The sequence below is a fragment of the Phascolarctos cinereus genome, unplaced genomic scaffold (genome assembly GCF_003287225.1).
Source record: "Phascolarctos cinereus isolate Bilbo 61053 unplaced genomic scaffold, phaCin_HiC Scaffold_3;HRSCAF=262, whole genome shotgun sequence".
In the NCBI taxonomy this organism is placed as follows: domain Eukaryota; kingdom Metazoa; phylum Chordata; class Mammalia; order Diprotodontia; family Phascolarctidae; genus Phascolarctos; species Phascolarctos cinereus.
Window position 1 is genome coordinate 52,908,363 of NW_027555736.1, and position 13,922 is coordinate 52,922,284.

The 13,922-nt window shown below is 46.8% G+C and overlaps 1 protein-coding gene across 2 annotated transcripts in view; it reads left to right on the forward strand.

Annotated features, from left to right (window-relative positions):
* Positions 1–13,637, forward strand: part of VCL (vinculin) — a 116,599-nt gene extending 102,962 nt beyond the window's left edge. Inside the window, exons 15-22 of one of the 2 annotated variants that reach the window (XM_021005982.2) lie at positions 260–368; positions 1,511–1,813; positions 2,904–3,028; positions 4,576–4,761; positions 6,964–7,164; positions 9,469–9,672; positions 10,103–10,207; positions 11,274–13,637. In XM_021005982.2, the coding sequence (XP_020861641.1) occupies positions 260–368; positions 1,511–1,813; positions 2,904–3,028; positions 4,576–4,761; positions 6,964–7,164; positions 9,469–9,672; positions 10,103–10,207; positions 11,274–11,420 (1,380 nt within the window). In that variant the 3' untranslated portion in view covers positions 11,421–13,637. The remainder of the gene's footprint in view (positions 1–259; positions 369–1,510; positions 1,814–2,903; positions 3,029–4,575; positions 4,762–6,963; positions 7,165–9,468; positions 9,673–10,102; positions 10,208–11,273) is intronic. The other variant, XM_021005983.2, reaches the window with a different exon arrangement.
* Positions 13,638–13,922: the final 285 nt, after the last annotated feature.

Genomic DNA, 13,922 nt, shown 5'->3' on the forward strand with positions numbered 1-13,922 from the left:
GTTTGGACTATAAAACAGGAGTTTTAGGGCCTGACTATAAAGCAGAATGGTGTGTATACATGAAGTTAAAAGTTTGAATTCAGATAAACTGCATGTGCTGTGACTCCTCAGTGCATGCTCAGGGGTTTTGGCTGTACAGTGCAAACCTGAGGGGAAGCACGGTAGCCCACTTCTCCCCAAGCACAGAGCCACGTGTCCTTCAGTTAATTTCTGGGCACGGGCGTTACTTGATCCTTAAATGTGCCTTTGCTATTGACAGGTCGTCTCAGCTGCTCGCATCTTACTAAGAAACCCTGGAAATCAAGCTGCTTATGAACATTTTGAAACTATGAAGAATCAGTGGATTGATAATGTTGAAAAAATGACAGGTAAAGCTTGTGGAAGGTGGCGGCTCTCCTTTGCTCTGTCCCCTGGGGTTTTGAAGGAGGAGAGTGAGCTTTTGGAAACCTGAGCAGGAATGGAGAGGTGTCCCAGCTGTAACCGGATGAGAGGGGAGTCATGTGCTGGGCCCTCAGCTTGGCTGTGCTTGGAGACACTGAGCAGCCGCCTCTCAGTCAAACCTCCCCACTGGGGCTGAAGAGAGGCCCTTTGAGGTGTTCCTGTCTTCAGGCTGCCCTGGCTGTGCGATGGCCATTGTGGAGGCTCCTATCTTCTCTTTGAATAGTGTCCCTGCTTGCCTCCAGCCTGGATCTGGTTTCAGTGGATGTGAGGGAGCAGTTTGTGGCAACATTGAGCGCTCCTGTCATTTTCAGGGGATTCGTGTTTCATGGAATGACAATAGCGACAATTCAGCACAGCCCATCTCAGTGTTTCATCTTAGCTATGCAGTGGGGTTGTTGTTGTGGGTTGTTTTTTTTTGTAACCACCCCCAAACCTGAGCCTGCCCAATTGAAGTGGCACCTCCCAGGCGTCTTCATTCTGAGCTGAGGGAGGAACGGGAGAGAAGGGAGATGTGAGCGGGAAGGCCTTGGGTGTAGCGGCAGCACCTCCTGTGACAGGGTCCCCCAGTAGCCAGAGATGAAAGCGGAGCTTATGAGGTGTTGGCATCAAGGTAACAGAGACAAGAAGCAGGCTTTTAGGGATATTGGAGTGCTCCTCATGGCTCGTCTCGGGCAGGGTCAGCTGCCAAGAAGCAACAGATGGCTGGGGAATGAGGAGGACAGAGAGCCCACGCTCTTAGCAGATAGTGTGAAGGTGTTGTGGTGATAGTCTCCGATGCGTCCCTTGCTTCTTCTGGAGAGCAGCGCATTTTGGCTGCCAACATGGAGGCTCGGAGGCCATTGATAACTGCTCTTACAAAATCTGTAAGTCAGTCCGGACCCTTGGCACAGACTGCCCTTTTCAAAGGCTGTAATCACCCAGAAGCTTTTGATGGTTGGGAAGACTTCAGAGGAAGGAGGGAGTTCTGAGTGCTGAAACTTCAGCAAACATTTGTGTGATCCATATAGGACTTGGGAGCTTCTCTTCTTGGAAGAGCAGAATCTCAGTGTTGTTTCCCTTTCTCTGGTAGGGCTGGTGGATGAAGCCATAGATACCAAATCTCTGCTGGATGCTTCTGAGGAAGCGATTAAGAAAGACCTTGACAAGTGTAAAGTAGCTATGGCTAACATCCAACCTCAGATGCTCGTTGCTGGGGCAACCAGCATTGCTCGGCGAGCCAATCGGATCCTGTTAGTAGCCAAACGGGAGGTGGAAAACTCTGAGGATCCCAAATTCCGGGAAGCTGTGAAGGCCGCTTCTGATGAACTGAGCAAAACCATTTCCCCCATGGTGATGGATGCTAAAGCTGTAGCTGGAAACATTTCTGATCCTGGTAAGCAATAAATGATTCATTTCATTTCATTTATCAATTTCAGGTGTTACTAGATTAGAGCTAGAATCCATTTAATATGATAGAAGCTACAGATTCACCTTGAGAATAAAAGATGGCACTTTCTTGGTCCAGTATCAAGGATCATGTGCTTTACCCTTCCCAGGCCATCTTTTCTCATGGCATAGAAAAATGTCATCTCTACTCTCAGAATATAGAATGCCTTCAAACTAAGTAGCTTCTAGTACTCTGCAGTCATTGTTAACTTTGACCACATTCCATCCTCAGTAGAGACTTAGCTAAAAATTTCATTTTCCAAATATTTACCTTATGTAATCTATGACGTCTCCTACTCTCCTTAGCTAGTAAGATGTTTTAATCTCCTTTGTAACCCTTTTTATGGAGTGATCTGGCCAACTTAAGATTGCCTAGTTTTTATAAGATGACTTTCCCCATAGGTGCATAATAGTTGTCCTTTGACACCAAATTACACCAAATCATGTGATTTTCCTTAGATTGGATTTGGTGTTCATAGCTTCTGCACCATTAAAATAGATTTTAAAATATTCATAATAAGAACTGTATACTCATGGCTTAGATACGCCTGGGTTATTCTGAGATCATGCATTTGCTGTCTAGTCAAGTGTGACCAGTTAGACATAATGTCTGATTAATATTAGGAATATTAGGGACAAGGGGCTGATGCCAGAATCCCCCTGCTTTCACCCGTCCTCATCCCAGACTTCCAGTGTTCTTTGATACATCTACAACCAACTGTCCATTCTGAGTATGCCCAGCTCTCAGCTGGAGCCAAGGGAAGCTTGAGTGGGGCACCTCAGGAGAAGAAGTGACATGCCAACAGCTAAGTAGAGCAGAGAGAGACAGAAATGTGAGAAGAGTTCTGGGGCACAGGGAACCGATGTAAGTCGGATGTTGCATGTCCCTAATCCCGGTGTCATTAGGCATGCCCCGCAATCAGGTTCGTGTCCTCCAGCTTTTGATAACTCAAACCAGTTCCTCTTCAGTAGATGGGCTGAGAACCCCAGGCTGCTGACCCACTTGTTTGGAAGGTAAGGGTGCTTGTTGTCTCTAGGCCTGCAGAAAAGCTTCCTGGACTCAGGATATCGGATTCTGGGTGCTGTGGCCAAGGTCAGAGAAGCCTTCCAGCCTCAGGAGCCTGACTTCCCTCCTCCACCCCCAGATCTTGAACAACTCCGGGTAAGTAAATTCAGTTTGAGGATGTGATACAGCAGAGAGTTTATGATTGCAGTGAAAGGGAATGTGTATGCTGTGAGACTGTTCTGGAGTGAGAGGAGCTGGTGGCAGTTGCTTGAGTTTTGCATGAAGTGGAGTTAGTAGCAGATGCAGGGATCTCACAGTGGTTGAAAACACATGGGCTTTCCTGAGTAGTTGGGTGCCAGCTTGATAAGCCTGCTGAGAGGGAGATTAATAGGGCTGGGCCTAAGGGGTTTCCATTTTCTAGTTTCTCTCTAGTTGTCAGTAGCACTCATCAAAACTGAGCAGCCTATGCACAATCCTTTTCCTGGTTTTCCTATGAGTTTACCTCGATGAGGAACTTTTTGTTTCCTTTTATCCTCTCTATTAGAAATTATAATACTTTACCCTGGCCTCATGGACTTTTGAGATAGTTGTTTCAAATTAACTGATGGCCTATTGATCACCAACTTGGGTATCTAAAAATGTTTTGTGAGGACAGAAGGCAAAATTTCTAGCTGTTTTACTTCATAACTGGAAACCCCCTCTCCACCAAATGTTGATAATTAAAGTGATCTATTGAAAATCTGTTGAAGCTACTTGATAGACAGTGGAAATTTCATTCTGTGCATTAATAGTTTAGGATAGTGGTGGGACAGGTATTTAACTTTTCAATTAAGATAAAGAAATAAGAAAAAAAATTTTAAATAAAAAAAGATGAAGAAATAAGTAGAATTATTATTTTTGAACACATAAATTCTGAAGAGCAGCTTCAGCAAAATCACCCGCTTGGCTTTGGCCCATTCCTAGAAAAATGATAATTTGGTCCCTGTCCAACTCCTGCACTTAATTTTGGTATAAAATGTAATTCTGTAAACTAGCATAGGTCCCACTGGGCCAGATTGAACTGTTTGCTGACAGCAAGTCTCCAAGAATGTACCACTTGTATCCTTCCATCTAGGCTTTTGTCAGGAAGAACTGAGAGAAAAGGTATTCCTAGGTGGTAGCTCCTCCTACAGCCTGATTGTCCTGCAGTCGTAGAATTTTAGAGCAGAACAAATGCTGAGAGGCCATCTGGCCCAGCTCTCTCATTTTCCAGAAGTTTGTGAGACCCAGAGGGGTGAGGGGACTCATTCATTCCTTCATGCAGCTCCCATAGTGATGTGGCTGGCACTGGAACTCGGGTCTCCTGCTCTTAGTCTAGCGTTCTTGCTACTAGACAGCCCAGGAGAGCATCCTTGTACCAATGGTGGTGGCATTGGCTTTTGTGATGGGGTTTTTGTGGGGAAGTGTGAAAGAAAATTTGCCTCTGATCAGGCTGAGACACATAGTGCTTTATACATGTGCATCAGTGGCTCAGCATGGCTGGTTATGTGGACAGGGGTGAATGGGGCTGGTCGTATGTATGGATGTGAGCATGCATGGTGTTTGTGTAGTGGCTTTTTCTTTTTGTGGTGAAGGTGGTTATTTAGCCAGCTGGTGGAATTAGAGGAAGGAGAATGTTCTCCCTTGGGGCTGCAGTAATAACAGAGTGATTGTTTCTCACCTAGCTGACAGATGAGCTTGCTCCTCCCAAACCTCCTCTGCCTGAGGGTGAGGTTCCACCACCCAGGCCTCCTCCACCAGAGGAGAAGGATGAAGAGTTCCCTGAGCAGAAGGCCGGGGAGGTGATTAACCAGCCAATGATGATGGCTGCCAGGCAGCTCCATGATGAAGCTCGGAAGTGGTCCAGCAAGGTAAGTGTTGAAGGCCCTTCCCAAGAAAAAGTAGCTCCTCAGTAAGGATAAAGAGCCAAGCTTGAGAGCATAACAGAAAGGATCAACATTTTGTCAGATTGGCTTGTGCAGTTATTTTTCCCTCTGGTTCTTGTGGTCCTCGATGTTGCTGAATATGCTGAGTAAATCTGAATGTCTGTGGTGGGTGTTGGTTTCTCTTTCATGTGCTGGAGTTGAAGAATGGAATGCATGTAATTTGAGGAGAGGCCTCCTTGGGAGGACATTTGCCCTGATACTGGATAAATTAGGTTGTTCAGAAATCAAATATTTATAACATTATTTTCCTCATGTGTATAGGATGTTTGGATTTGCCATTGCTAATTATTAGTGCCCTGAAACAAGAAACTATTTCTTAGGCTCTTGTATTGTTGTTAAAATAGTTCCATTTTCTTCGGTGTTCTATAGTCAGTGGGCAGACTGGGGCCATAGAAACCTCTTTCTTCTCAACTATCTTTCACATGTTAGCCAATCAGTTTTGGTGTAGCCTTGTCACAGCAAATGTGGAAATCCAAGTTTTATGTAGTTGATAAAGCTCTTACTGTTGAGTGAACATTTCCGGTAATTAATTCTTGCCTGTTTCATAAACTGTGAAAACTGAGTCATTTCTCTGGATATGAAAACGTATCATTTCTAGCTTGCTGTGAAGTGCATTTCTAACCCAAATGGCAAACATTAACGTGTCTGACATTGTTTCTTCATTTCTTGTCTTGAGGTTTTTCATTTTTATCCGTTTTCACGTACCTCCCTCTCAGGAATATTTTGAATTCTTAGGTTGTCCTGGACCCTCCAGATTATCCTTTTCAGTTGCTGTTCTTCCAGACTGAGGAAGTGACTTTGTTCTTTTGCTAACTGTTTTGCTAAACTCTTGGAGATGATACCATTGTTGGAACAGGCTTCCTCTACTCTGCTCCCTTGGTGTCCCTAGTGCTGACTGTTGTCAGAGGTTTGGAAGGCAGGAATAGTTGACTTTGAGGTACCGGAACCCTAGGCCTAACACTCCTTGCTGTGATTAGGCCATACGGATGGCTAGATAGATGGGAGGGAAGGACAGATATGAGACCCAAGCTGGGAACTGACACTCTGAGAGCCAGTTGCATAGATGTGATTCATTACATCAGGCTTCACAGTCCTTTCATGAAAATGAATCAGCTCATTTTTTTCCTTGGTTGTCCTTTGTGGGCAATTCCGGACATTTCCCTGGCCTCCAGCTCTCCTCAGGCACTCTATTACTATTTTGGATTAGTGCCTACTCTAGTTTGGGGGGACCACAGGCTAATATCTTCATGCTATCATTTTTGAACTCTTCTGAGGGCCCTACTGGGACCTGAGCTCATCACTAGCCTGTCATCAAGCTGGTGCTCTGCTTTATCTGTGGACTAGATAGACAAGGCCTGGAAAGTGTGACTTGTTTGTCTTGAACAGGAACAACTTGAGTTACCACTTGCCCTTTCTGCCCTGCTTGGAATTGGGGGGCTCCTTGCCATACCTTGCAGGGGCATGCTGCTGGATGGGCTCATTAAACGGTGCTCTGAGTCGAGCCATGTAATTATTTCCCTTTCTGTTTTTTTTGCCCCTTGGGGTTTGGTATTTGGTGCTGTCTGATATACTCTTTGTATTCTGGGCTTCTGTTAACTTCTGTCTTTATTCCTGAAGGAAACACTACTCCATGTCTGGCAGCCGCTGAGCTGCCTTGGGCTCTTCCTGGGCTCTGATGTAGAACGGTGTACACATGACCTGACTGAGGGGTCACTCAGCTCTGCTCGGAGCAGCTTGCTCAACAGTCTCAGCCTCCTGGGGGCACTCACTGCCTTTATCTGGGGCTGTTTGGGAGTCACGGTTATTGTCTGCCCCAAATGTTCTGTCCCGAGCTTTTCTTTTGTTCCATTCAACTCTGACAATAAGTATCTGAAAGATGAGTACTGTTTGCCTAACTACTTTTAGAAAAATCTTACCCTTTTGCATGGTTTTATAGGATTGGATGCTGAACGCTCCCTTTCCACGAATCCCTTTGTTTCACCCCCTGGAGGTTCTGATATTTTCTCTCCGAGTCGGTGGAACTGTGGTTACTAAACCAGCTGAGGCTCTGTTTCATACTAGTCTCTCAAGTCCTCCTGCTTATACTAACTCTGTCCCTGTTTCTCATCCTTCCTGCTGCCCGAAAAGCCGGGTAAAGAAGCCTTGGAGAAAGGTGTAGGTGTAGCTGAGGCGGATGTTGCCGATGAGGTGGGGTTCCCTCTCCCCTCTGACAACGAAGATGATTATGAGCCTGAGCTGCTGTTAATGCCGACCAATCAGCCGGTTAACCAGCCCATTCTGGCCGCTGCTCAGTCTTTACATCGAGAAGCAACCAAGTGGTCTAGTAAGGTACTCATTGGTTCCCTCCCAGTGGGGGACTGCTCCAGTTGCATCCGGACATGTTCAGCACTGACACATTGCATCACCTGTGATCTGCAAGAGCCCCAGGAGTCTGGATGGGGTGGTCATCTGTCTGTCTGCACCTCATTGTCAGAACTGAGAGTGGCTTCACAAGTATATTAGGTCTGTCAGTGCCAGATTGACGAAGCTGCATTTCTGTTGGGGGGTGGGGTGGGGAGAGACTAAGGAGAGAGATTGGGTCACTTTTGAAAGGCTTCCTTTCTCCTGTCTTTGTCGTTTTCGCCCTGCTGACTTCAAAGCACGAGTTAGCGTTTTAGAACGACTCGCAAAGCCACGGGTGAGTCTCTCAATGAGTTTCTGATCAGGAGCCATTGTAGACCATCGAAGAAGTCACTGGACTGAGTCTTGTGCTATGTGCTCTGCTCTTTTCATCCGTGGCTCAGAGACCACAGTGGATCTCGACAAGGAATGGCTTTGTATGGCAGAGTCTCTGCTGCCTTGCACTTGGCTGTTTTGCAGATGCGGGCCTTTACTGGAGGCCGCCCTCCCTTCGTTTGTCCACCTAGCGATCACTCCAGGGGGAGGGGCTTGATTCTGCAGGGCAGAACCAGCAGAGCCTTGCACCTGGGGGGGCCTACATGCAAATCTGCATTTGAGATGGTGGTCACTGACTGGTTTTGTTTTCTGTCTTTTGGAACTGTTATGCTGCAAGGTGCAAGGCGTGATAACTAACACTTGGCTGTAACATTCCCTAACCAAAGGCATAAAATGCTAGGATGATTGTGGGTTTGCATTTAAGAGGTGGTCCCTCTGGTGCGCATCTGGCACGTTTCCCTGGTGTAGAATCTATCCTCTCTGTGGTCTGGGGAGGTGTGTGTGTGTGGGAGGGTATGTGTGGGAGGGTGCACTTTCTTTAAAGTGGCCTCCATCTTAACTTGGATGACCTGGTGTTGGTCAGTAGTGCTTGTGACCTCTTTCTTAGCACTTCCTCTTCTAGGACCCTTCAGTGACATGGCTTGGGTACACAAAACCCAACTTGAAGACTGAGGGGAAAATTACTAGACCTTGGCTTTTTAAAAGGAGATTTTTGTGGGACAGCTACGTGGCGCAGTGGATAGAGCTTCTGCCTTGGAGTCATGAGGACCTGAGTTCAAATGCGACCTCAGACCCTTGACACTTACTAGCTGTGTGACCCTGGGCAAGTCACTTAACCCCCACTGCCTCGCAAAAAAAAAAAAGATTTTTAGTGTTGATCTTTCCGTTGTCACTGTTCTACTATTTGTGGGTATCACTACTGAGGATATAAAAGCATTAAATGAATGACTGGGTGAAATCCAGCCCCGTTTTTCCTGTTTTAGTGTGTCCCACTGGGTTTTATAGAACAAAAATGCCCAATCCAAGAACTGTGTTGAGTGAAGGGTAGTGGGGGATTCTGTTTTGGCAAATGGCAGGTGATCTCTGGGGTCGTTTCAGGACCCGTTTTAACTCTCATTCATTCATCTATTTGGCCTTCCTGGTAAATCTCCAACTCTGTTTTTGTCCAGCTTGAGTTTCTCTGCCTCTAATAAGACATTTTGCTTTTCCTGTCCTGAAGGAACCACTGGATTGACTGTTGACCACCTTGAATGTGGAAATTTAAAACCAGTCAGTTCCTTTAGACACTGTGACTGGCGAGAAAGATGGGAAGCAGCGGGGTGAGAATTGTAGTTGTCTGTTCAGGAGGTGATCCCCTCCCTCTTGCATGATGCCACTTACTGAGGACGCAGAGTTCTTTGAAGTTTTAAAACTTCTGGCATTGCAAGGAGATCGCGTAACTGTGGTCTCCAAGGGAGGGTCCAGCAGAGCAGGCTCATGGGTGGATGCTGGCAGGGCTTGAGGCCGGCCACTCAGTACTTTTCCCCTCAGGTCAGCTGCCCTACTTCGTCCCTGCACCAGGGTGACGTGCCCTTCTAACCAGCCTCAGGCATCAGTGTGATTAACTTGGGGTGCTAATGTGCTCATTAACAGCCCTTGAGGGGCAATCCTCATGTCAGACTAACACCCAGGACTCGTCTCTTTTCAGCTGTGAGGCTGGTTCCTTTCCATTGCTGAGAGCTGGGGAGAGGAAGCCATCTCAGTAATCTCTTCCGTCTGTTTCCCAGTGCTGTGCATGTGGGCTCTTAAAAGGGTGATTTCCTGTCCTCCTGTCCCCGCAAGCAACTGACTGCCTCATCTTTCCTCCATGTGCTCTGGCCTCCTTCTCTGGTCTTGCCAGCTGGCTAAGCTTTACTCCATGGTTCTGCTTTTCCTTAGGGCAATGACATCATTGCAGCAGCCAAACGGATGGCCCTGCTGATGGCTGAGATGTCCCGGCTGGTGAGAGGAGGCAGTGGCACCAAACGGGCGCTGATCCAGTGTGCGAAGGACATCGCCAAAGCCTCTGATGAGGTGACGCGGTTGGCCAAGGAGGTGGCTAAACAGTGTACCGACAAGCGCATCCGAACCAATCTATTACAGGTGAGAGACGAGGAACAGGGAGCATAGAATAGCACAGAGTGTGAGAGGAGGAGACGTAAGAGGCCATGAGAGATTATACCAGAAGGATGGAGAGATGAGGGGGAGCGGGGGGGGGGGGCAGGACGGATTCATTGACTTGTTTATCTAACAAAGGAATTTAATTCAGTCCTTTTCTGACCAGATGGACAAGTGTCCCAGACTGAGGGAACCTGGGGGGGACATGGGTTCTTCTGCATTATATTTTGTATTAATAAGACTCTCTAATTTTAAAAGATAGAAATCCCTGGATGCGTTTGAGGAACCAACATAGGGCACCAGCTGCAAGATTATCAGTGGGTGGGAATAGTCATTAGCTGTCGTCATGGATACGCCTTTTAAATATGGCTTATAACTGAACAATGTAAGTCCATGGTCATTTTTTTCTTTTCAGGTGTGTGAGAGAATTCCAACTATTAGCACTCAGCTCAAAATCCTATCCACAGTCAAAGCCACCATGCTGGGCCGAACCAATATCAGTGATGAGGAGTCGGAACAGGTGAGTATCATTCCGGTGTTCCTGTTGGCCATTCCAGGTGACCTCCAGAATGATGAGAGTTGGAGTGTACTGGCACCATTTTACTGTCGGGGAGGCCAGGCCTGTGTTCAGGGGGAGGCGGGGCTCTGGGCCTTCTGCCACAGACCAGGAATGGGGGGGTTAATGTAGAAAAAGCAGCTCACAGATTCGGAACATGACAGCGCTTCATTCCGTGATGGGCCATTCGTTGAGCTCAGTCTTGCAATAAGAAAGCCCTGGCCTGTATGGTGGACACAGCAAGTGTGGCATAGAGCTGCAGTCATCAGGGAGCTCACACTCTTAGTTGAAAGATATTTTATTATCTCATTATAATTTTTTCATGTGTATTAGAAGCCAGTTCATGAGAGAGACTAAATGCTCCCCAGTTCAGACAAGGGCTGTAGGAATCCAACACCTTCATTAACAGCTTGGGGCTGGTCGTGGGTGTTCCTTACATAGTTCTTATTGGTATTGGACGATACCCCTCCTATAGCATAGTGACTTGAGTAGGGCAGCTGTAATTAGGTGCAGGAGGCTGTAATTCTTGCTGCTGGGGAGAGGCTGAGGCTGGTGGTTGCTCATGGTTTGTTTGTTTTGCAAGGTTTTTTTTTCTTCCCTTCTTTTTTAGGCAGTTGGGGTTAAGTGACTTGCCCAGGGTCACACAGCTAGTGTCACGTGTTTGGTCTGAGGTCGGATTTGAACTCAGGTCCTCCTGACTTTAGGGCTGGTGCTCTATCCACTGTGCCAACTAGCTGCCCCTAGTGGTTGCTCATGTTAAGGAGTTCTGAGGTACAGTAAGGCTAACCCTAACATTGGTGAGCCCCTGGAGGTGGAGCCCTGCCTTAGGAGGACCAATGTGCCCATGGTTGTAAAGATGGAGAAGGTTTTCCTAGCCACTCAGCTTTGGGATCAGGCCCTTCCAGCCTGCCCCAGTCTCTGTCTCCATCTTTGTTTCCCTACGTAGTAACATAAGGGGACTGTGCTGCCAGGCTGCCTCTGTGTCTTTTGGAGTAGCCTGGACTAAAGGGAAATGTCTCTTTTCTTCCAGGCCACAGAAATGCTGGTTCACAATGCCCAGAACCTGATGCAGTCTGTCAAGGAGACTGTCAGAGAAGCGGAAGCAGCTTCAATTAAGATTCGAACAGATGCCGGTTTCACTTTGCGTTGGGTTCGAAAAACTCCCTGGTACCAGTAGCTCCAAGTGCAGCCATCGCCCTGCTTGACTCTCCCCCACACCCCAGTACTCCCACGCCTGGCTCAGAGACTCTTTTCTAAGCAGGAACAACTGTGGCCCAAGGCCCTGGCTGCTGCCGGGGGGGCGAGGGTCATACCCCCGCCTGTTTCCTCCACACACCCCCACATTTGGTCTTTCCATGTTAGAAAATGTTATATTCTCCTTTGCTTTGGGGGACTGTATGTAATGTCTCTCTCTAGAAAAAGTCTGTATTCTATTTTCAAACATCCTCATGTAACTCTTCTCCCTGTAACCAGTCTAGGACTCTGGCTCCCAGACTTCTATTTACATAAGCTCAGAATTCAAGTATGGAACACTACCCTTGCATCCTACCTGGACAGTCTCTGGATAGGAACCTCCTTTAATTGCCCCCCACTCCATACCTTGCTCACGTGCTCTCTCCTCTGAGCCTGGGGGGCTGAGCAGGCTGTCCCCCTGCCTCTGATAATATGTTTGCTGCTCTGTGGATTGCTGGTGACCATATTCAGCCCTAAAGCTGGTGCCCTTGTCCTGCCTTCTGCAAGGTCACCAGCCCCTTCTAAAAGGGGCTCTGCTGGGGAAGAGAAACCTGGGCCCCCGCAGTAACCTGAGGCGGATGGCCTTTGCATCGTTACCTTAAAGGCCTCTGTCCTTTCCTTTGCTAGTTTCCAAAAGCACAAACCTGAAGATTTCTTTCTCTTCTAAGTAAATCATGGAATCACACGTGATGGTATGAATCATGCTCTAAAGTGACCCATCCATTCCAGGGAAGCTCTTGGAGCCATTCAAGGGGGTGAGGGTGGGGAGGTGCCCTGCCTCTTGCCTTGGCCTGCCTGCCCACTTGCTCGGGTAGGATTTCTGCTACCAAACACTGTGTGTTCTGGTGCTCTCGTCTCTGCTGTTTTGGGGGCAGAGCAGCTGGGACGTTGTCCAGTGGGGCCATACCCGGGCAATGCATGCTTTGTCACTGCCCCCCCCCCCCCGAGGACTTTGCTGAGGCCTTAATGAAATGCTGCATTTGAGTGCTTGGCCCGATTGTGTTCCCTCCACTAATTTCTCTTCCTCCGTGATGGGTTTGGAGGACATTGAGGTGCTTCTCTGTTTCTGGAACTTTGAAATATCCTTCTTTTCTAACTCAGCCCCAGTCTGACAGCTGCTCTTTTTTGCCCCGGTGTTGATTAGTGCAAAAGAAGGGCCATCTCTGGACTGGGGCCTCTCCAGCTTGAGGAGAGATGAACCCACAGACTGAAGATTTTCTGGTCTGGCAATACAGGAGGCTGATCGTGACTTATCGAGGGCAGTCTCCCACATCTAAAAATGACTGCTGTGACTAAACCTGAAATAAGTCTTCAAGAGGTGCCTTCAGTGCAGGCCAGGGGACATAGCGAGAGTGAGTGTGTGGATGAAGTCAGCCCCTTCTCCCTCCCCACCTTGCACTGTGGTCTGAAGAAAGGAGCTAAGTGGGTAACAGGTCCTTCATTGCCCATGTCATCTGTTTCCTGGGATCCCTGCTGAGTACTCGAAACACCTGCCTGGTACATGAGAGAAAATCTGATGGTGAAAAGGCCTGAGCGAGAGCTTTAACCCGTTGGCCCTTGGTTTTCTTCACTTGGGTTGGATCCCAACGTTGAATGTGTAAAATCTGTCTTCAGTTAGTCCTGTACATTTTAGGCTTCTTTTTTTCCTTTTTAATAAATGGAGTTCTTGAGGTCCTAAGAGTACTTAGTACTCAGCACAGTGCCTGGCACATAGTAGGCGCTTAATAAATATTGATTGATTGATTGGTTGATAATAGAATCTTAGAGTTGGGACCTCAAGTCATTTATCTAGACCAGTTCCATAATTTCTTTAGTTGCTTATGTGATATAAATGCAATACTAATGCCTTTAAAAATGAATCTATGCCAAAGATCACCTTTTGTTTTATTAAAGATTGCTTCAAGAAAATAGGAGAAATCATATTTGCCATTTCAGTTCCAGGGTTCTGGCCACACTGCAAATATACTTTGTGCCGGCTGCGGTTTCCTCACTACCAGTGTTCCAGATGTGGTGAAGCAGATTGAGACACATCCCCTGAATGTCGTTAGAAATGTTACCACTAAAATAACTGTGTTTATAAACTAGGATTTGTTATATGCAAATATTTTCTGCCACCTCTTTTGTTCTCTTAAAAATAAATAAAACACATTTGTATAAATAACTGCTTGAATAGATGGTGTATTATTTCAGTGGTAGTGATTTTTAGGTCAGACATCTGGGAGATATTTCAGTTAACCTGTAAAGTGTTAATATTGTAGGATAGACTTGAATTCATTTGATTCTAATACCTCATCACAGTATGTCTAGGAACCAGCAGCAAGTTGAACAAAGGTTTGAACTAAAAGACATTTAAAAAAAAAAAAGGTAGTTGTTGGCTGAGAAAAAGGACAGTTCTAGAATTTGTTAGAATTATAAAGTGTTAGAAGAGGTGGAAACGATGGAGACT